At 36.3% G+C, this 24,283-nt stretch overlaps 2 protein-coding genes across 3 annotated transcripts in view; one reads left to right on the top strand and one right to left on the bottom strand.

The window, feature by feature from the left end:
* The first annotated feature begins 1,371 nt into the window (after positions 1–1,371).
* On the top strand, positions 1,372–6,847 carry LOC113051301 (mitotic spindle assembly checkpoint protein MAD2A-like). Its single transcript, XM_026214912.1, has 5 exons — positions 1,372–1,556; positions 2,968–3,114; positions 3,375–3,495; positions 3,666–3,769; positions 6,131–6,847. The coding sequence occupies exons 1-5, from the start codon at positions 1,493–1,495 to the stop codon at positions 6,301–6,303; spliced, it is 609 nt and encodes a 202-aa protein (XP_026070697.1). The 5' UTR covers positions 1,372–1,492; the 3' UTR covers positions 6,304–6,847.
* A 654-nt stretch (positions 6,848–7,501) lies between these two features.
* LOC113051298 (cGMP-specific 3',5'-cyclic phosphodiesterase-like) overlaps positions 7,502–24,283 on the bottom strand; it is a 29,473-nt gene continuing 12,691 nt past the window's right edge. Inside the window, exons 11-21 of one of the 2 annotated variants that reach the window (XM_026214906.1) lie at positions 23,727–23,786; positions 21,678–21,824; positions 13,389–13,514; positions 12,540–12,634; positions 12,352–12,439; positions 10,896–10,996; positions 10,691–10,768; positions 10,542–10,605; positions 9,732–9,806; positions 9,517–9,600; positions 7,502–8,902 (exon numbers count right to left, since the gene is read on the bottom strand). In XM_026214906.1, coding sequence (XP_026070691.1) covers positions 8,783–8,902; positions 9,517–9,600; positions 9,732–9,806; positions 10,542–10,605; positions 10,691–10,768; positions 10,896–10,996; positions 12,352–12,439; positions 12,540–12,634; positions 13,389–13,514; positions 21,678–21,824; positions 23,727–23,786 — 1,038 coding nt within the window. In that variant the 3' untranslated portion in view covers positions 7,502–8,782. The remainder of the gene's footprint in view (positions 8,903–9,516; positions 9,601–9,731; positions 9,807–10,541; positions 10,606–10,690; positions 10,769–10,895; positions 10,997–12,351; positions 12,440–12,539; positions 12,635–13,388; positions 13,515–21,677; positions 21,825–23,726; positions 23,787–24,283) is intronic. The other variant, XM_026214907.1, reaches the window with a different exon arrangement.

Here is a 24,283-nt window from a genome sequence, read left to right as displayed (position 1 = left end):
GGAAAGTGCAGTTTGATGACAACATCGCATGTTGTTTACTTGATGTGCTTACGCACCGATAGCTAAGTTAACAACACAGAGATATTTGAAGCAGTTTTACTCACCTCCTGCGGTTCCAACACACGATCGTGACCCTTTTTCGTTGGGACTGCATTATCCTTAAGAAATAAACGATACGCAAATCCGGCGTCAAACTGGGCCTTGTTTGTAAAACAAGCATCTTCTAAATGCAGGGAACAAACAAAAACACTTGCACAACTCCATTGATGCTCTGTAAAAATAAACTCAATCCACTGGTCCCTTAATGCTGTTTTCTTTGGTAATCTGTGCAGGGTTGTCTTGCCCTGGCAACCAAAAACACATGTCTTTTGTGACATTTCGCGACGCTCTCGCTCTGATCAGTGAATGTCTGTTGTGCTCTCAGTGCTGTGCTATACGGGAGCACGCGCTCTTCTGGCAGAAGTGCCCTCAGGACCCATATAAGGAAATTCCGCTCCATCTAACGCCACACAGAGCCATACTCGAAAAAAACTGTCCAAAACTTGTGACAAACCGGAAGGAGTATTTTTGGAACAAAAATACTCCTTCAAACGTACAACTTAATTTTTGAAACTTTGTCCATGTTTAGCATGGGAATCCAACTCTTTAACAGTGTAAAAAACTCAGTATGCATGAAATAGCATTTCACCCCCCTTTAAGTTATCACTGCACCTAAACCAACAACATGTTTATTAGATCTTGTACCCACTAAATTACTGAAAAAGTTGTTAACTGTAGAAGAACCACTTCTCAATATTATTAACTCATCATTATCATTAGGTCACGTCCCAAAACCATTCATGCTGGTGGTTATTAAGCCTCTTATTAAGAAACCACAACTAGATCCTAGTGAACTGGTAAATTACAGACCCATTTCAAATCTTGCATTTATGTCTAAAATTGTAGAAAAAGAGTTGTGTCTGTTCAATTGAGCACCTTCCTGCACCTTCAATTCAGACAGAGATATTACTTATTGGACCATAAAAAAATAAAAACACAATCTCATAGAAGGTAATGGAACCCTTTATACATTGTCGTGTATCTTTAGAAATAAATAATGGACAAACAGAGTCTTTAAACGCCTCAGATGTAAAGTTATTCACTGTCAAAGTGACGCCAAAATGAATGGGAGTCAATGGGAATGCTAACGCAAGTGAAGTTCTGCTAAAAGATGGCAGCCCCCACCCGACTTCAACTTCCGGTCGAGTTCCTTGCCCCTTGCGAAGTTCTGCTAAAAGATAGCAGCCCCCACCCGACTTCAACTTCCGGTCGAGTTCCCTGCTCTGAACGTGGATTCGTGTGGAACGCAAGCAGTTCCGGTTTCGTCACAATGACGTATGCATCTGCGTCAGACGCAGCGTCTAGATTCAAACTAGTCGGCGGTTAAGAAAAACAGGAACGAGTGAGGACTTAAAGCGTACAGAAACAAACCAAAATTAAACTAAATCCAAAGATGTCTAAGACATTGAAAGGAATCACACTGAAGGGGAGTGCAGAACTCGTTGCTGAGTTTTTCTGTAAGTAATGTTAGTGGTTTTGTAGCAGATGATGGGTTTCATGGCGTCGTTCTAGTCTGTCCTGGTATCAATAGAAATTGAATTAAAAACGACGGGAATCGGGAGGTGTCTGAAGTTTCGTTCAAAAGACTCGTGCCTTTGCTACGGTTCAACCATTATAATCTCAAATGCATGGCTTTAAAAGTAAATAATTTTTGATGATGATTTCTAACCATGTAAAACCTTACATATTCAATATTAGTCTTTTTTTTGTTTTATATCAAAATGTTTGCGCTTGTGTTTGTTGAGTATCATATTTGCTACCTTAGGATGGTAAACCTTTTTTTTTTGCGTCAGAATAATTTATGTCTGTACAATTTAAGGGTGAACACTTACTGCTTGTGTTCCTCTTGAAATACTGCAAACAATATAGGTCAGTGGTTTTCAAACTCTGTCGTGAAACTTGATTTAAGGGAATTTTATAGGTGTAACGAAGTTCAATATTCGGGAGGAAAGAAACGGGAAACATAACTTTTAAAACTAAATAAACATAAACAACTAAATGAAAGTGAGGCAGCCACTTCACGCAGAATAAATTCAACGTGTGTTTGTGTTGTGCTCTGTTTTTGCAAGTGTTGAACACTATGGCCAATCATCACAGTTTTCATTTCTGGAACTCAATGACCAATCAGAGGCGTTACAGTTAGTCAGAATTCACTCGCCAAGTTTTTGTTCAGTCTTGAGTTGTGGAAGCTCGCGAATCCTCTCTTTATAAAAAAAAGTGTTGACGCAATGTAAATAAGAGATTCATTGTGCCATGTTGCGGGATTCACGGATTATAGCAGAATTTCTCAGGGAGCGCTCCTAGCGTGCTTCCTTGTCTGTATTAGTCCATATTCAGTCCATTCTTAATTTGAATAAAATTTGCTAAGACCATTGTGGCGCACTTGCTGCAAGTTTCAGGATCAAGTAACATCCGCACATAAACGGGGGAATCTCTCGAAATCTCTCATATACTTTATAGAAATCAGTAAAGGCTTCACAACAAAAAGGCTACATTTTATAACAAGTCGATTTACTAAAATGCCTTTTACTTGCAAAAAAAAGAAAAAGAAACTGTCAATCAAATGTCAGAAGGCATGTAATAGTGGTCAATAGGGTTTTCCATCAAGGTTATAGTCATAATTAGAGTCCTTGGACATTTGTGTAGAGAAAATAATACAGTACTCTTGATTTATTGTGTGTGTGTGTATATATATATATATGTATATAAATTTTTTTTTAAGCAGTTTTTTGTTTGTATATAGTTATGTTAGTGTTATCCATAGCTCCTGCATCATGATTCATTTGGAAAATGAAATACATTTTAGTGTGCTGTGCCTTTTTAATTGTTTCCGAACATAAATGAAATGAGTCCTTTTGTTGTCTGTAGCATTTGGAATCAACAGCATCTTGTACCAGCGAGGAATCTACCCAGCAGAAACCTTCACCAGAGTTACTCAATATGACATGAGCCTTCACCTGACCACAGATGCAAAGCTGAAGAACTACCTCACCAATGTCATCTCACAACTCAAAGGTTGTTTTTCATCCAACCATGCTTTTCTGAAAAATAATAGTACCAAATCTTGAGGAACAGTTTGTTTTATTAAGACTGGTAATGCAGTTTAGTAGGAGGTGCATATGGTATTCATACAAGTTGCCTTCAATTTTTTTTTTTTTTAAATCTCAAAGTAATTTAAGAGTGCTGTATTCACACGATAAAGACTGCTTTCATGACTAGAAATGGAAACCTTAGCCTGCTTAGTTCTTTAGCATTGTTTGTCCTTTTTGTTGCAGAATGGTTGTTTGATTGCACAGTTCAGAAGCTGGTGGTTGTCATCACATGCCTGGAGACCAATGAGGTGCTGGAGCGATGGCAGTTTGATATTGAGTGTGACAAGACAGCAAAGGAGAACGGGTACTTAATCAAAATTCATAATCTGGAAGGACGAATGATTCATTTTCATATTCAATCACAGCCTTGAAAATTTACAATAAGTTAATAGTGACTTAGTCTTATTGTTGTTTTTTACCTAACCGATGCAAATATAAATTGTCATAAAGTATTTTACACTTTGGCTTTTCCAGTGCACCCAGGGAGAAGTCCATAAAAGCTATCCAAGAGGAAATCCGTTCTGTTATCAGACAGATTACTGCCACAGTCACCTTCTTGCCATTATTAGAAACTGCCTGTAAGTAAACTAGTTATTGTTTTAATAAGTACAGAATTTACTGTGCTTAAAATTTATCAGGATCACTTTAGCACCTCAGTTCAAGCTACACGTGAACCCATCATATCTTTCTATTTACTATAGTACAAATTAAACATGAATGGACACCAAAAGATACTATCTGATATGATAGTCATATTAGATCATATTTAATATGATCATTAGATCCATGCAGTTACACTGCAAGATCATTGTCATCCAGTGCTATATAATTTGTATGAAATATATATATTTTTTAAATTGTCGCTGTAACATTAGATTTCAGATTTCAAACATTTTAATAAATTTTATGGATTTTTTTTTTTTTTTTTTTTTTGCAATATTGCATATGCCATAGTTTACATAGCGGCTCCAGACTGTGACAAAAAAATATTAATTTGTGAGTGAAGTTTTTGCTGAAGTGGCCAATGGCTACTATAGGATATCACAATATCGTTAACAATAGGGCTGCATGATAAATCGCATGCAATATTTAATACGCAACTTGTCAGTAAAGCCTGTTTTGTAGTCCGAGGTAAATCTCCATCATCTGTGCGGAATTAACTACATAGAGCTGTTGTTCACAGACAAGCTGCGCAAAATATGATAATGGTTTTGCGCAGCTTGTCAGTGAACAACGGCTCTGTTTAGTTAGATTTACCGCTGATTACAAAACTTTACTGACAATATCGCATGCGGTTTATCGTGCAGCCCTAGTTAACAATTTGTTTATAATCTATACAGCGTCTTGTTGTCAAGATCTTTAGTCTGTTTGTTGTGTTCTGTTAATGCATGTGCTTCATATTATTTGTAGCGCACTTACTGTCCAATAGTCGTAATAAGCTTCATCCTTTGTTACATTTTAATAAACATAGTAGCTTTAAAATTCTGCCAAATTCATAATGAAATTCAAACAATGAATACTGTTTTGGCACTCTTTAATGCGGCATGAGCGATTCCTTTAGCACCTCAGTTTAAGCGACACATAAACCCATTATATCATGAATGGACACCGAAAGATATTTTATAAGATAGAATATATCTTACTGAAATGTCTCATGGAATCGCTCATTCATTGTTTCAAACTGCAGAAAATGTGGAAAACTTGTACCACGTATCAATCATTTACCTCAGAATAACCATTCGGCATCCGTAAGCTCATCAGTCAGTCAGGAAAAAATAACTATAAATAGAGGTGCATTATGCTAAATTTATGCCCTATATTGCATATTCATATTTTTACTTAACATGTTGAGAAACTGCAAAGAGCTAGAGGTAAAATTCAACACCTCCTATATTATTGCATGTTAATAATGAAGTAAAACAGACTGGATATATGCAAGACATATGACAAGGTTTATAGGATGCATTATGGACAAGTGATACTGAAATAAATATGATCCACAATATTGGCACAGATTGTCATAAATAATTGTTTGTGAATGTATATGGTTCTCAAGATGGAAAAGACATTAAGTTCTCAATTGAAGTGATTCTTAGTTCCCAGGATGTAAACAAGATGGATAAAAATTCTGAGAAAGACAAGAAAAGATGAGACATAAAGATGAGAAATAAACACATGAAAGTATGACTACAAAAATAATGTATGTTTATTCTATGGAGCCTTAAAAAACGATAATAATAAAGTATCTAGTTTTGTTTCTTATAGCCCTGCACAGTACAACAATTGTAAATAGGCCTTTAGCAGTAACCATAGAATTCATAACAAACTTTGCTTAGATCATTTTGAAGTATCATCTGGTTTCGTTGAGAGATATAGTTGAGTATCAACAGCATAACAGTGGAAACTTATCCCGTATTTTCTAATAATATTACCAAGGGGCAACGTATATTGAAAATAGCAGAAGACCTAGGACATATCCTTGTGGCACTTTATTTTACTGGTGATAAATGAGATTACTCCCCATTTAAATAAAAAAAAAAAAAAATTGGAGCAATCGGACAGGTAGGATCTAAACCATAATTATTAGTATTATCTTAAAGCTGGTATTTTAATACCTGTATAATTTTGTTATCGATCTATGAGTATGTCAATGATCTATGGTGTCGAACGCAGCACATAAGTGGAAGATTTGAAATGGGCCTATAATTTGCCAGTTCATTAGGATCTAGTTGTGGTTTCTTAGTCTAATAAGTTATTGTGTTCCCATTTGAATCAGCCGAATTATATTTATATATTTATTTATTTTTCCCCAGTGGTCAGAAAGTGGTCCCTCTTTTCAGAGTGAAGCAAAACTAAACAATTTTATAAAGCTGACAAGTTGCAGGGTACATATTTTGATTGTTTTCTCTTTATTGTGACTTTTGTCCTTTATAACGCAGGTGCTTTCGACCTTCTGATCTACACCGACAAAGATCTTGAGGTACCCGAGCAATGGGAGGAATCTGGGCCTCAACTAATTGACCAATCAGAAGAGGTCCGCTTGCGTTCCTTTACTACTTCTGTTCATAAGGTGAACAGTATGGTGGCCTACAAGAGGACAAACTCCATGTGATTTCTTTCTTTTCTGTGTTCTGTTCTCTTTTTTTGTGTGTGTGTTCTGTTCAACTTTTCAGTCTTTTGTATATATATCTATATAAAGCTTATTTCTTATTTGTTGTATTTTTTAAGAATGTATTTCCAAATACAGAAAATACAGTTATGTTTCCAGTGTTGTATTGGTGATTCATGTGTCTTTGATATTTTGCAGTAGTTATCCTCTAGATGGCGACCAAATCTAGGTGTACATTTCCTTACAAATGTGAACAGGCTGTCAACAAAAAAGATTATGCATCCGACTTTGTACTTCAACCTAAATTCAAAAGGAACTTTGTTTCCTTTAATATTTTCCAATAATTCTTTTAGTACTTTATTATTAGTTACACATCAGTGTTATGGCGATATTGGTTCTACCTTCTTAAAAAATGGATTAAAAAGCTATACCTATAGGATGATTCTCATTACTGTGTGGAGGATCATCATTGATAATTACAAATGAAAACATAAATGCCAAATAATGTTTTAAAATAAACCTTGTATGAGGACAGAATTTACTCAAATGATGTGCGATTGAGCTCTTCTATCTTGAATAATTGCCTACAATGAAAAGAGTGTCACAAATAAAAGAGACTAGTGTCTCAATTATGAAAATTTGGAGCAGAATAAAGGATGTAAATGTGTTTCATCTGAAGCAGGGTGGCAAATTCTGCTTTGAACCTGTCATTCTTTGGACATCAAAGTCTTCTATTGCTGATGGCTCAGTTGAAGACACATCAGAGAAACACCTGCTGGGTTCATTAGCATGAGAAGAGGTGGAAAGGCAGTCTTTCCCTTTTATAGCAAGAAATGTAGTCAAGAGAAAATTACAGGAGTTCGTGTTATATGCTATGCTAGTATATAAATACATTTTTTAAATATTTTTTTCTTATTTTTGTCTTAATTAGGCATTCAGTTTGTAGCACCATATTCCACATGGAATATTTGTATTTCTAAAAAATAATATATTACTTTACACTTTGAGAGCAATGTAAAAATGAACAAGGTAAAACAAAGACCAGGTACCGCACCTAAAAATGTACACGTTTCCATCCAATTTGTTAACTGCTCTACTGTAAATTCCTTTAAATAAATAGAATTTGCATCCTTAATGATTGCATATAATTGATAAAATATTGTAAAATAATAACTTAAAGAATAGCAGATCACTCAACATGTCAGGTGTAGAACAGGTTTCTTTTTGAACATGCCAAATGGGCACACAGTGATTTCTACAGACATCTTATTTCCATCATACTCCAAAATTGTCAAGGATTTTAACACATTTGTGTAGCAGATAATAAATAAGTTGACATCTTACAGGCTATTGAGTTCTTTATATGTAATGTAGGTGAAAAGAAGAAAAAAATCTATAGCATTGTATAATGGTGTAACACAAAGTGACTTGGGAAGTGGTTATACGGTGAAAAGTGACCGTGTAGCAAAATAAGATTTTGTATATGTGCGGATTTCAGTAGGCTAATTCAGCAAGAGAGCTGCACAAAAAGAAAATAACAGACATAAGGAATGTTCTTGGCTCAATCCAAGTTAATTTGCTGTTGATTACCATGTAAAGTAGGTTTGAAATGTTATAAAAACAAGAAAGATTAAAACTAGAATTAGAAAATCTGCGAGAAAAGGCACAGCACTAGTATAAATGTAAGAATACAGTACATGCTTTTCAAAGGAATAGCTAAAAGATAAACATTACATGGTACACATAAATTTAACATGCTAGAACTGCTAGCTAAATGTATCTCTGTAATATTATACCAAATATCTCAACTCCAGCCATGCTTATGGTTACCAGATTTCAGAAAGAGTATTAACTATTAAAATTATCTGCAAAGTATTTGCATGGAGCATCTCCACCTACAGTAATTACACTAGAAATGTAGAACTGAATCTGTCTAGAACTTTAGTTCCACAGCTAAAAGAGTGATTTATTTTTTAGACAACTGTATAACTTTTTACAACTTTACAAAGTTACTTTACAAAAATACAACTTGTACACTTATGACTTGGGAATCTTACCTCTTAAAATTCTATTGTGTGTGTGTATGTGTGTTACAGTAAATTTCATTTTTGTTTGTTTTTACAAATTCACAGAAGAGTTTAAATGATTTTCTTTGTTAACAGCATGTCACAAATGCTTTGGACAGAACTTGTATTGAACCTGGAACATTCCTTTAACGAGTCAAGATAATTTAATCACAGTTTAAAGCATTTCTTCATCAGATGAATTACATGCACAGGTAAAGATCCATCTAAAGATCTATTACAGCACAGCTATACACTGCTCATAAATGCACTTTATTCTGATGCTTCTATAACCCAACCTTGCATTTTCAACAAACAAAAAAAACTGCTTCAGTGTGCTTCAGGGTCTTTTAATCCTTTAGTCTCTGAGAAATGGGCAGGGAATGTTGTCCTAGGACGTCTGCATGCCAAAGGAAATGCTACAGTCCTCTATTCAGCAAAGCTTCCTCTCCTTGCTCAGCCAGCAGCTTCCAATTCTGTCTGTTCTTCCTACATCCCTCCAGCAGGGGAGAACAGTACTCGGAGATACCCGTCAGCGCCTGCTCACACAAACACAAGGGTAAGAGAGCAGAAGGACAATAAATAAAACTGACCTTAAAAGATAAGACCCAAAAACTAAAATTCTGTCATCATTTACAATTACATATTTTGAAAAATGTTGTGGTCCAAACAAAACTGGACCACACTTACTTTGACTGCATGGAATCTAAACAGTCATTTTTTTTTAAGTATAAGAAATGGATAAAAGTTTACAATGACACGAAGAGGAGTTCATGATGACAGAATTTTCATATAATGAGAAGAACTGGTAAGGGCGTGCTTTATTCTAAATGATTAAATCAACCATGTAAAGCCTGACATGATACAGTGAGCTTTAGAGAGTTAAATACCTACATGATTAGCAGTTGAGGTATTCTAATGCACATACCCAGACTATGATGATCCACAAAAAAACAACAACAGTTAATTATATAATAACAATAAAAAATTATCAAGAAAATTAAACAAAATGCCTGATTTGCATTACACATCAGCATATACCAAACAAGTAGGCCCACACTAAACTTGCACCATTGGTTGAGCAAGGCTCTTTTTTCTTTTAGCTGGTTGGGTCACTTAAACAATATAAATGAACAATGAAAATATGATTCACCTCATATAACTGTGTACAAATGGCATCAATGAAAGACACTTGCATGCTGGGAATTTTATCCTGCTTCTCCCTGTTCATCAGATCCTTGGAAAGAATCAGGTCACATGGTTACTTTTATTTTGTCATCCACCAGAGAGTTACTGACCTGGCTCTAAACTACTGCAGTCTTATACAACACAATATTGATGTTTTCATAAAGCAAGAAAAGAGCTTACAATAGGTTCGATGTTTAGCTCTCTCCGCTCCTTATCACCTTGTTCAAAGAACTCTGTGGCAACCAGTTCTGCTATCTGTTGAAACATAAATTAATGGTCATTACTGAATTGGTACTTTCCTTGGTGAAGAAAATGTTCAATATTTCACACAATATTTCAGCTGAACAACCTTGAAAATTATTACACTTTCCTGTGTGTGTGTTTTTTTTTTCAGTTGCCAGTCTTCACAGGTTTGCTTATTAGTGTCATTTTCAATATTTAGGGTTGGGTATTTGATAGACAGATCGGATGCTAAGGTGTTATGCAACGGTTATCTGGCTGTGTTTAACATGGAATACTGTGAATGCTCATTATGTTCTGTATGTTTTAACTATAGTATGTGAATCAAAACATAATGCAATGATAAACAATTGGTGTCCATCTATCTTATCTTAGAAAAAAAACTATATGATTCATTTAAGCAACAAAGTAAATATTTTTTACCATAGCCTCATGTCTGTCCAGTAAATAATACGTCTGTCTATAGGTCATGACTCTGCATAATTCTCAAAGATAACATGTTCTTGGTTATGTTTTATGAGAGTGTGAAGGTCTAAATTATGATCATTTTGGGTTGCGTTGAGTAGGACCGCAGCTGCACCTCCATCCTCTGCTAATTAGCAAACAAGCTTGTTAATTACTGAAGAGAGAGAAAACTAACGGAAGAGAGGAGGTGCTGATGATGCCATAAACTATGAAAGGCCGAGTAGAGGAATAAGAGAGCATATAATGGGCTTTTTTGTAAATTTAATCATATTTATTCTTGTTTACCTTCTTCTGTACTGGCCAGGGTTTTGTAATAGCAGAGATATCACATGCTGTCATCAGCATCGACCTACAGAAGACAAGCATAACGAAGAAATATATCTGACTGACCCACACATAAATTCATTCTTCCCTCCTGAATGCTGGACACTCACCTTAGCAGATCTCGGTGATATCCGTCCTCCCATACAAACTGACTGTTCTTAGCCAGCTCAAAGAATTCTGTTCTCTTCCTGCAAAACCAAATATAGCATTATGAACAAACGGCAAGAGACTGTCAAATTTAGTTCACTGAATAAATCCCTTTTGTAGGTTTCTAAAGCACCTCTGTCTCAGCTGTAAATTACATCTGGTACCTACTTCATGTAGAGAGCCAGGTCAGTGGCCAAAATAGCCTTCTCAATCATCTTCAGTGTTGCCTTGTACTCATCCAGAGAAAGACCGCTCAGAATCTGATTACCCTGAGAGAGAGAGAGAGAGAGAGAGAGAGAGAGAGAGAGAGAGAGAGAGAGAGAGAGACAGTAGGTATGAGAGAAAACAACCTTTTTTCTATATTATTATCTCAAGATGTACTGTAGTGGAAGAATGCAGTTACAATGTGGACACATACATTTTTTTCTTTTCTTTTTTTCTTTAAATATTCCCACAATATACTCTTATATATAAAATAATGGTTCCAAAAGAGGGGGTTTGCAGGAGTGCCGCAGAAGAAACGTTTGGGTTTCCCCAAATAACCTTTACATTTTATTAATTTCTTGCTTTTTTATTATTGTGAAGACATTATCAGAATTTAAAGAACCTTTTTCCAGTATAAATAATATTTTGTGCAATGTAAAGTTATTTACATTATTTTAAATAGTGTAGGATGCTGGGATATAGTTTTGCTATGTGATTGCTAAGATTTTCTGGGTGGTTGCTTCTAATGGCCTGGGCCTGAAGAGCCCACTTTCAAGTCCCTATCATATTCCCTAAAGTATTTTTCTAAAAGTACCTCCTTCAAAGAATTTCACACATTTCATCATTATACAGTATATACTGTAAGTAATAGCACGTCCCATCAAAAAGGTACATACTTTGAGGTATCATTCACATTCCGCAAATGGTGTGAGCATATTATGTTCCAAATGTTATTATTTTTTTTTAATTAGAAGTTTATATAAATCACCAACTTTAAGAATGGGCTTATAGAGAAGTTTATCTCAACAAATGCTACACTGAAATAATGTCAGCATGTTGCCATAACAGCATCAAGGCCCTAGACAACGAGAAAAGCATGGTCCCAGTCTTTCTTATTGAATTTGCTGAATGTGAATGAGAGTAATTATTCCCTGTGTGTAAATGCAATATGACCAGCTAATTGTTTTCCAAGATACAGATTGTTATTGTATACATTCTCCATGGCACATCTTCTTCCAGAATTTGACAGCAAAAAGAAGAAAAATCATTTATTTATTTATTATGTATGGGTTATATTTCAACTATTATACTTCATAACAACTATTTATACTATTTACTATTTACAACTATTTACAAATATTTATATTTCATAACATTTTTGAAGACCTGTGGCCATTTAAAAACCATTAATCTCATAGCATTACTTACTAACTGCTGTATAAATGCATTAATGCCTGCTCTTAACAGTCTGTGTAAATATAGGCCTCCCTAAATGTCACTTTAGATGCCTGAAAACAATATATTTTTTTATAATGATATTGTTTGTGTAATGTCTATTCGATGCTTTTCTTATTGAACACAATAATGACATACGCTTAATTTTGTGATTATTCGAATAATGAGACTCTTATATACTCACTGGACTGTTGAGAATCATAAGACACTGGTCAAAATGATGGTGCTCCATTGTGGAGTGGCAGTACAGCTGGGCCAGTGGATGGTCGCTTCTGTGAAAACAGTCGAATATGCCGCATCATTATCATTTTTACATATCCATCTTGTTGGTAATAACACAACCTGATACACCAAACTAAATTCAGTACAAACCTTTTGATGTAGGAGTTGTTGACACCTCGATGGTCCAAATCATGGCTCAATGTTGCAATCATTAAAGCTAAAACCTCCAAATCACTCAGATTACTCTATAAAGGAAAACACTGTTATTTAATATGATCAAACTTCTATGGCATTTGCTAATGCATTGAAAAGCACTGCAAAATATAGCCATGTTGTCCAAAAAAAAAAAATGCAGTCGTATGTAAATCTGAATAACTATAGTTACTTTCTGGTAAACCGGCAAACTAAATCCAATTAGACTTTAGCTGGCATGTCAAAACAAGAATTAACTAATAGTTCTCAATTCATAATTCATAAAACTTATGTAATACAAATAATTCATAATAATTTGTAATTGTGAATAATTGTAACAAGTTAATTCAACACACTGTTCTTGATAGACTTTGCTATTCAAAGAAAGCATGCATTTTCCATCAGTCTAAAACAAGTACTGTAAATAAATGCTAATTATTAACTACCACTGTAAAAAACAGAAGTCATTTAAAGTGGAACTGGTTTCTCTATAAAAGGAAACAGCCTGAAGCTTTTCGACATATTCAAAAGAGCAATTACTACATAATATTCTTAATAACAGTTTTTATTAATTACTACTCTTTATACTGTACTTGTGCTAGCAGTCTTGAATCCAGAATTGCACACCTTAAAACACAGATCAGCAAGCTTATGCCCTAGTTACTGTTTAGTTCCAAGACAGACAGCTATGTGTTAATAGGTGTCAGTGCGGTTACTGATTTGTGCTATGCTGGACTGAACTCAAGTTGAAGCTGTACGCCAGACGCCACAGTTGCCTGTGTGGTGTTTGTTATCAGAGCCACTGACCTGAAACCGCCCAGACTTCAGCACAGCAAACATGCACTGGGAGGTGTTGAAGGCATGTCGCCAGTTGTGGTAGACCACATTCTTCCTGTAGTTCTTCTTTACGCTTAAGATCCACTGACACAAACTCTGGAACAAAGTTAATAGGTATTAGGTATAAAAATTTGCCTGAGTGCTGCAGGGATTAATATATATTAGGGATGTAACGATTAACTGCAAGCCAGTTGATAATCGATTCAAATATGTGATGATCCTTATCAGATGAGATTCTAAACAAATCTCTATTCATTTAGGTTTTGCTTCAAATTTAATCTAATTTAGATTAAAAACGGCTCATGTTGCATGTATGCAGTATCTTTGGATCATGATTAAGTGGCCAATGGTTGCCTTTAATTTTAAATGGAAAGGGCACAGACAACCAAAGCCTTATTTTGTTTGTGTGAAGAGATTTCTTTTATTTGTGTTATTTATTTGATTTGGGGCTTGTTTTAAAATGTAAATTTAGTTTTGTTATTTACATGTATTAAATTTTAGTAATTTATTAGACACTTTTATCCAAAGTGACTTACAATTGAGGACAATAAAAGCAATCAAAACAAACAAAAGAGCAATAACATTGGAGTGCTATATTAATATATTATTATTGTATATATTATATTATATATTATATTGTTATGTTTCAATTTAACAAAGAAATGTGCAGCGTTTTTAATTAATTCATTTTGAATCAAACTGAAACGTGAATCGAATCGTGAGTTGAGTAAATCATTACATCCCTATCGTTACACACACACACACACACACACACACACACACACAAACACTTTTTTCTTTTTTGTAGGCTAAAACCTAGAGACGAGTTAGATTTTTTTTTTTACGTGGTTGTTAAGTGGCTAAATGGGAAATGGGAAAGTCATTTGGTATATTAAATATCATCATTGCGAACAGGAAAGCTCATCTACTCAATAGACCACTTTCACAAATTCATGTCTTTATAATCATGCTCATGCAAACTGTTCTAACAAAAATTTTCAGGGAAAATATATACTGAAAGTGTTTGTCAAAAGCTTAGTGGTGTTGATCTTAAAGTTACTTCTGGACATTGTATTCAGGCTTCAACATCCATATAAGTCAAGTCACCTTTATTTGTATAGCGCTTTATACAAAGGCAATAGTGGCTATAGGAACCAAAACTCCTTCAGGTGATAGAAATGGAGGAAAAAAACCTTGGGAGAAACCAGGCTCAGTTGGGGGACCAGTTCTCCTCTGGCCAAGGTGTGAACACTATCATAATGAAAACAAACCTCTATGAAGAATGCACTTTTGTTGCTCACGGACCTTATTTTCTGTAATAATCCAAAAGGCAACTGAAAAGTCCTGTCAAGGAAACCAATGTAATACTTTTGGGCTGGCCTACAAAAATATGTCATCAGTGCAGCGCTCTATAGATAGAAGCAAGACAAAATGACAGTTTTGTCCTTAAAATGTAAAGGTAATTACTTTGATTTTAAAATTGATTTAAATTAAATCACTCTGAATGAAATAGGATGTTAAGGTGGGGTTTGGACTATAACTCTTCTAATTAATGTAGTATCTGAAATCAGAAAGAAATAGCCCCATTCACTTTTTAAATACATATTCCTTATAGTGCATGCATAATCCAGCAGTGCATGTTAATCTTTCAACTAAAAGTAAGACCACATAGACTTTGGGTTAATTTTGATCTATATCTAAATTTGATCTATATCTGTTTTCACAAAGTCACATTTAAGTGTTCCTTCATTCTTGTATGTAACGCCAACATTTCACATTTCAAATCAATTATCAATGGATATAATAAAGTTTTGCTTAACCATTTTGTTTATTGTAGGATGTCTAGTCACAATATAAATGGGTTGTGAATAATAAAGTCTCATAGGTTGCAATTTCATGTTAACTAGAAACCCAATATTTTATTGAATAAATGTAATTTTTTTTTTGCTTAAACACCCTTTTCTAAAAAAAGATTATTCACAAACGTATTTAAAAACAAAGATTAATTTACTCTGAAACTGAAAGCATCCAAAAATATAAGAGTTAGATAGAATCATTAGCAGATAAATTCAGGTGATCTCAACAAAACCTCTTTTTCTAGGCCACTGATGACTGGTGCATTCATATTAAGTGAGTGTCACTGACATTCTTGGTCAAAAATGCCATTCATTTATTTAGGTTCAAAACATGTAAAGTTTGACTAGAGACAATTTGTACTAATAATTTACTGGGTCCTGAAACACTAAGTCAACTTCCCACAGTTAACATGATTAATTTCTCCAATAAAATGTCAGTCTGGTGTAATGTATGCCTGTGTGCTATGTTCTGTTGACATGTGATATGTATATTATCAGAGGAGCCTGTGATTGATCATGGCTCTGTAATGTGGTGGCCTCTATTCGACCTGCTTTCATTCACTCAGTCAGGGGTAAGTCACACCCTGAAAACCAATAAAAAAGGGAGACTTCATGTCCTGCCAGGAAGATACCTCTCCTAACAATAAAGGCCATAAAAGGAGCTTGTTGCAGCCGATCAAACACAGAGTGAAGCTTGATGTTTTGCTTTAATAGTCAGCTGAACCTGATATGAACCTGATATCAATTAGAGTTCAAACTGCAGGAGAAAGAGGACTGCTCTTTATTTTCTTCTTTATGAGGGTTTACTGAATGGCTTCCACAGAATTATTTGCAGCATTTATTTATAATTGAGCAAACAGATTGCTTCTGGCTCCAAATTTACAAAACTATTCAGCTATTCTAATAAAATCAAATCAATAAACTGTAAATAACACTTAACATAAGTAACATTACATTAATAAAATCTTAATAATATTTTAATTTGTTGACGCTGTGGAAAAACAGATAATTTGCACCGGGAATGTGCTACCCTGGATGTGGCTTTGGCCACGCCTCCATCGGGAAATGGACAGGGCCCGGGGTAGAGGGAGGTGCTCTCGACCCATCAGCCATTCCAAAACCTCCTAGTGTATCGTCTATTGACTTGGTTATTCCAGTAGAGTGCTGCCAATAGAGACTAAAGTGGATGGTGGAATGCTTTGTTGGATACTGGTTCTACAGTCACGATTATTCATTGACAAAAAGGGTCCTTTAGACAGCTCAATCTAATCTGGTGACTGTCATGGGTGAGAAAGCAATGTTGATGGGTTGCTGTGAGGTACAGGACACAGGGCTGCTGAGATTCCGGAATGTTGTCTCTTTGGTATTGACTTCCTACACCAGGCAGCTGTAGTTTTGGACTTGAGGGAAGCAACCCTGATGCTAGCTGGAAATTGTTCGGTGCCCATTCACTTTAATTCTATATGGCCGGGTCCTCAGTCACGCTACATGGGCCTTCCAAATCCTAGCTCACATGCCAAGGGAATCCCAGGTCCAAGCTCTTCCATTTTGTCACCAACATTACATTTTGTAGAGACACCATTTTCTGGCTCTACACTTGGGATTTTCACCATTCCACCACCTACTGCCTTTGATAGTTGGAACTGCAGTCAAGGTGGGGAGAGCCCAGTTTCAATGCAAGTCTGTTGGGGAAAGAAGTAGTGAGGGTTTGGAGGAACCCCAGAAGCAGAAATGTGGCAAATGATGGAACGCCATTATAACATCTTTGCCATCTCAGCTAGTGATGTCGGGTAGACAAAGTTGGTTGGTACAGCATTGGATCGACACTGGGGATGCACCACCCATCCAGCAACGTGCATAACCTCCCATAAGGCAGTTGGCTGCAGATCACTGCCTAGAAGAGATGAAGGCTTCAGGAATTATAGAACCATCGGAAAGTCTGTTGACTTCACCATTTGTATTGGTCCCTAAGAAGGATGGTTGCTGGTGTTTCTACGTTGACTTCAGACATCTAGATAAGGTGACTGTTAAGGACTCTTACAGGTGGTTCTCTTCACTAGATCTGTGTAGCGGGTATTGGCAGGTCCCCCTCAGTGCTGACGCAAGAACGATGACTGCCTTCATGACAGGGACAGACCTCTGGCAATTCAAGCCCATGTCCTTTGTTCTGTGCAATGCTCCAGCAACCTTTGAGCGGCTGATGGAGTGAGTGCTCCAGGATATTCTAAGAAAGGTATGCCTGTTCTATTTGGGTTACATTTGAATCAGCCTCGACCTTGTCATGACCAGGATAGCCAAGGCTGGTCTGAAATTGCATCCAGAGAAGTGGCAGCTGATGCAAAAAGCTTTTTTGATTGCCGCAGGGTGGCCACTGATGATCAGAAGATGGAAGCTGTTCGTGATTGGCCAGTCACATGCATCTTAGGCAGTTGTGGGCTTTCCTTGGAGTAGTATCGTATTATTGGAAATTCATCCCTGGGTTCACAATTGTTGCCACTACCCTCCACGAGTAAACAAAATAAATCACAGTGGTTCCAGTGGGGGCAAGAATAGCAGCAGGCTTTTGAAAGCCTGAAGGAGGCTTTGTGTCATGCACCAAACTTGGCCACCCCAGACCCTAGTCAGAACATAATTACTGTGTGACCCGACCTGAACTTTTAGCCATGGTGGAGGCAACCAGCCATTTCAGACATCACCTCTGCGGTCTTTACTTTGTGATCTAAACAGATCATACTTCTCTACATGGCTGTTGCTTTCCGGGACCCAGTGGGACAGGTGTCATGGTGGATAGAATTCTAGCAGGAGTTTTAATTCACCACTGAGCATTGCAAGGGGGAGAGTCACCAGAATGCGGACAGGTTAAGGCACACCTGTATAGCATCCTGCCCACAACGTGAGCAACAGGCTGGATATGTGATACAAAGTAGCATGGGCCATTGAACAGTGTAAGGACCCCGAGCTTCAGGTAGTCATCAACTGGGTGGAAGCAGGAAGGGGGGCTACGTGGGAAGAGGTCATGGCCTTTGGATCAATGGTGAGGTGGCTGTGGTCCATGTGGGATGGCCTGGCATTGAATTTGGGAGGGTTACAGATAGGATTCATGGAACCTGTGACGGACGTAATCAAGTGGCAGATAGTAGTGCTAAAGTCCTGTCATCTGTCCTGTCACCTGTCACCCAGTCCTGGCTTTGGAAGCAATGCATGGGCAGCCAGGGGTAGGACATTTTGGAGTAAACAAAACATTAAAACGAGTTCAGACCTGCGTGTGAGCCAGAAACAAAAAGACTGGGATCTTCAGTTGTCTTGCTCACAAGTCAGAGTGTGGTGCAGGAGACCACTGGATGTATGCCGGCTCTCCTCATGCTAGGCAAAAATCTTCCCTGTAGATGGATCAACCTCCAATTTCACCAAGAGCCTCGCCTGGACTGGTGTATGCCAGTCAGCTACAGGACTGGCTGCAGTCAGCCCATGAGTTTGCTCATCATTAGGCTTTGCAGGTGGGTTTTCAGCAAAAACAGGCATATGACCATCATTGTACGGGTTGTGATTTTAATGCTAGAGAGTTGGTATGGGTCTATGGTCCGAAGAGGCAGAAGTAACGTTCACCAAAACTTGATTATACCTTGGTAGGACCCTGTTACGTAGTGAAGAGGCTTGGAGAGTCTGTTTACCATGTTCGGAAGAGACCTGGGGGTGGTGGTTTTATACCGGGACAGGATTTCTCCATATATGGGGGAAGAGCAGCCCTTCAAGAGCAAAGGTCAACGGCAGACTGCTGGGACAACCCACCCTGCACACGGACAAGGGGTGGAGAAACTCAGCAGGAAACAAACCACAGCCCATTGGGTGCTTGCAAAACGGATTCTCATCTCTTGTCTGTTTCTCCTGGGAAAGTGCAGAATGTCAAAATATGTTACAAGCTTCTGATCAGATAAAATCTTTTGACATGCGCATACTACATTAATATGCGTTTCCCGCTGTTGTCACACACTGTTTTAAAAAGCCCACAAGATATTCATCTACTTTGTGTTATAATTAGGTGATGACCAGCACATGAACTGTTGTGCAGTACTGCTTACTTTATAAAACAGCAAAAGTGCTCTTTCCTGTACCCAAAACCAGCTATCTGTTAATGAGGGTCTCAAGGACAGGTGGGACGTTGTCTTGCTCCCCTTCACAGATGCTGAGTGAAAGGGGAATTTTATGATGATAAAACACTCATTTATGATACTTCTTCCACCAGAAATGACAGCTCGTTCCGTGCATTATACATTATTATGCTATTTTTACATCACTGCACATGCGCAGTACTTTCCAGTTTTGGTTTTCAATCTGATCAAGTGTTTACATGTCCTCTCACTTGGATTATAAAAACAATAAACCACCCCTTACAATGCGATCGAAATTTTAGTCAGACATGGCCAATTCAGTCCCACTGACATACGTTACATGTGATTTTTTAAATTCTGACTGTGCTTCTAGTCCTATTACAATCGGATTAGTAGGGTCCATGTAAAAGGAACTACTGTTAATTGATTGCTGAGGTGTCATGGCTTAATCAGTGGTTTGCAGTGATTTAAGAACAGCTAAGAGCATTGTTAGGCATAATGAGGAACATAGTTAAATGTTCTAAAACATAGTTATTACATATGTTTAAAAAAACGTATAATTATATATATATATATATATATATATATATATATATATATTTTTAAGTTGAAAATAGATTACTAGAGTAGTTTTTTTTTACAAGAAAATTTAGTTTTCTGTCTTTATAATAAAAAATTGCATGTTTAAATCAACGTGTTAGTTTCTTTATAATTCTTTTTTAAATTTACTAGCATTGTCAAAGTGAAAATTGTTTAAAAGTAAATCTAGCAAGGGTTTATAAAATAAACACAATGAAACAGTAATACTAATGTAACGAATTCAGAGGTGTTTTTTTGTTTTGTTTAGTTTTTTTTCAGTAGAAATACAACAGGACATAATGCTTTTGTCAGTGGTTGCCAAGTTGTTCTAAAGTTTTTAAGGAGTTCAGAAGGGTTATATAATCCATAATGCATTCATTAAAGTGCTATGGGTGCTTTCTAGGTGGTTTCTACTTGACCCAGGTCAAATGAGCTCATCCCCAATGCCCAAGTCTCTCACATTTGGGTTACTATATATGGCTGATGATTTTCACTTTACGTCTATTCATCTGTTTTCCATCCATTTAACCATCCAGTGAAAATACTAAGTCTGATCTTTTAGAAAAGAAATAGCACACCGCACCATATTAAAACATGTTTTGACATAACTTGTCCAATGTGTTTGTCTTCAATTATGAGTTTTAGTGTAGTAATGAGGCTTACGAAAAAGAATAAGAACTAATATACAGTTCTAATAAACTACTAACAAATAAAATAAACTTAAAGGGGTCATATGATGCAATCTCAAATTTTTCTTTCTCTTTGGAGTGTTACAAGCTCTTGGTGCATGAAGAAGATCTATAAAGTTGCAAAGACTAAATTCTAACTCAAATTCCAATTCAGCTCATTCAAACACGCCCCCACATGTCTACCTTACTATGTGGAACTATTTGCATAATGCCACCCAAATGTTTATGGAAAGAAAGAAGGAGTGGTTTCAGTAACCGCAGTTAGTGTTAAAGCAGCCATATCAGGGAGATGCTTTGTGTTTCTAGGCGAAAGCAAAAGCACTTTATTTGGCCTTCCGAAAGTAGATGCATTTAGGAATCTTTAAGATTACTTACAAGTTACAACAGAACAGCAAAGCATTTTATGGACGACCATTTCGTGAACCAAGGAGAGGAGGTAATTCTGACTTTGCTATGACAATCTGGCACTTCTGAATCAGCTACTTTAAATATGTTTTGTTATTAGTTTATGTATTTGCTATTCAATGTTCAAATGCAGAGTTTTGCGTGTCGTATGTGTGTGTGTGTGTGTGTGTGCGCGCGTGTGTGACAGAGAGAGAGACAAGGTTACACAGTGGAAGCTGTCTTAACCGTGGCTTGTGTACTGCATCTGTCATGTCCTTCTGTTCCCCTTCCGGGCTTGAACTGATGGTAAAACTAGGAACATTATTAACTTTTATTAATTTTTTTTTTTTAAAAGATGAAGATCACGATTAAGGAAAGGAGCGTTGCATTTGGCCAATAACAATTAACTGGATCATTTGACCAATCAGAGCAGGCTGCACATGTCGGAAGGAGGGACTTTGTAAAAAACGACTTGTTTAAGAGAGGTGGGGCATAGAGGACTTACAATAATATACAGTATTTAAAAAATAATGTGTTTTTTGAACATTAAAGCATGTCAGCATATTCTGTTAGACCAAATACAAAAAATAATGATCTTTAAAAATCCTATAACCCCTTTAACAACAGAGTCCAAGCAGGTACCTTGTACTTCATCTGAAAATTCTGCACAAGCTTGAGGTCCACAAACATGCGGATTGTTGCTTGGGTCGTCTCAGCATCCTTCAGGTCAAAATCACTGAAGCTGAAGTCCAACAGTCTGAGAGATTGAGCGGAGGGAATCGTAGCCTCCTGTGAAGTTAGGACAGACAGATATTGACATGACACCGTAAAACTCAAAAACACACACAGACACACATAGACACACACATCTGAAAAATCACACTTATTCACTCACTTACTAGAAAACGAAAACTGAAAGGAAAGAGATCACTGTCTGTCGGGTATAAATAATCAATGAGCTGCGATCAGCATATTGCAGTGTGCAGGATGAGCATTTAGCTGTGCACTTGATTTATATTCTTGTGCTGAAAACATCAGGTTTATCGCATAATGCAGAGCCCATAAATAATGTCTCTTCTCCTATCTCCTGTTGTTGGAACAATTACTTGCAGAGATGGCACCATTTTCATATACTTTTTTGTCTGTTTATGATTAACTACAATTCAGTTATTAATAATTATAAAATAGACACATATTAGTAATTAATATTTTTTTCCACCATACTCAAAATTAAGCATATGTTTAGGTGTTTTTACATGCCTAAAGAATTGTGCAAACAGTGGTAAATCTGCATGCTGACCTTCACTTCATAAGAGTAATTGGTGTTATTAACAAACTAATGACTCTCAGTTGAAGCAGAAATTCTGCCTCTGTCCATGTCTTAATTGCCTGATTATTCTCACAGGCCTAACCAGAGCTGGATTTCCATATGGACAACTGAGAGTGCTGTAACCAAGCAACCTGTGCTCTCTGGGAAATTCCCTGTGGGTGTCTGAAGATAGGAAATTCCTGTTTTCTTTACAAATGTGATGTAGAATAAGACTCATTTGAAGCAATAAAAAAAAACGCAAGACAGCAATTTTAGCATGTATATGAAGTTTCCCTAAAAAACAAAGCATTTTAAAAGTGATACAATGTGAGTTTGGGAATTGATAGGCAAAACCACTGAAAACTACTTTAAAATAGCAGCCTGTCGAGCTACAAAGATACACATATGTGACCCTGGACCACAAAACCAGTCTTAAGTCGCTGGGGTATATTCTTATCAATAGCCAAAAATACACCGTATGGGTCAAAATGATGATTTTATTTTTTATGCCAAAAATTATTAGGATATTAAGTAAAGATCCTGTTCCATGAAGATATTTAGTAAATTTCCTAACCTAAATATATCAAAGTTTAATTTTAGATTAGTAATATGCATAGCTAAGAACTCACCTGGACAACTTTAAAGGTGATTTTCTCAATATTTAGACCCTCAGATTCCAGATATTTAAATAGTTGTATCTCAGCCAAATATTGTCCTATCCTAACAAACTATATATCAGTGGAAAGCTTATTTATTCAGCTTTCAGATGGTATTGGGTTACATATGTTACTGTTTTGGAAAAGTAGCTGGCTAGACTACTAGCTTGCTAACTATAGGGCTAATATCTTAAATGAATGAAACTTTCCAACATATGAAATAAATGTTCAGGCAGGAAAGCAAACTGATTCTCAGGCCTGCCTGGCAGTAAATCTCTTTCCCAATTTGTGCTACTAAAAATATAATTCATTCATCTGGGTTGCTAATTTTAAACTAACTTCTTTTAAGGACAAAAACATTCATTAAAACACTGTTTTATTAAACAAATTCAATAAGTTCCATCCTTCCCCAAGCAAGAATATACTGTATACTCCATAAAGAGAATGTTGCTATACAACAATTTGCTATCGGTTTTGCACAGTGAACATGTTTCACTTCATCTGTGACTGTGAGTATATTATAGTATGCCAGTATGTGTATATTAACCATGTAGCAATGGCTTTAAGCATGGCTCAACCAATCTGTTTTCAGATTTGAAAAATATTTTTCATAAATTGATATTTATGGAAAAAGCAATCCTTACAACATTGTGGTTTGAATAACAGAATCAAAATGATGGTGGCACAGTTTGATATGATATGATATGATGAGAAATTGTAATTTACCGCAGTTACCTGGAGCGCTCGTGTCTCTTCCTCTGCAGCTGAGGCATGATAAGAGAGGACCTGCAAAATATGCACACACACAGCTACATTATGTAAATGGGATTGCAAAGTTTTGTTTTGAATATGTTTAGCTTATAGAAAGTATACTGCAAAACATTGCACATTTTAAGTATGCATTTGGGACTACATTTGCCAGAGCATCCTATATACAACCAGAACATGATTTGATTTGACTGAACTGAAAAAAAAAAAAAAAAGATAAGGACAAAACATTTCTAAATAACCCTTATTCTGAGATAATAACTGGATTCAGATAAAACATACACAATTGAGATCATGTGACAATGGTGCATACTATTTAGCGGTGTACTATTTTTTTAATTTTAAAAACAGCTACATGTGTTTTTTTCATTTTTTATTATTAATATTTTTGAATACAGTGCTGGGGGATGGAGGATGTTAAGTGAGGATTAGGACAAAGGAGACGCCTGATGTGGAATGCAGCCATTGTGTCAGCTGCAGGAGACAGCTTGCCACCAGCACTTCTGACTGTGACA

This window comes from Carassius auratus, chromosome 32 (genome assembly GCF_003368295.1).
Source record: "Carassius auratus strain Wakin chromosome 32, ASM336829v1, whole genome shotgun sequence".
NCBI lineage: Eukaryota > Metazoa > Chordata > Actinopteri > Cypriniformes > Cyprinidae > Carassius > Carassius auratus.
This window is presented reverse-complemented; position numbering and strand designations above follow the sequence as displayed.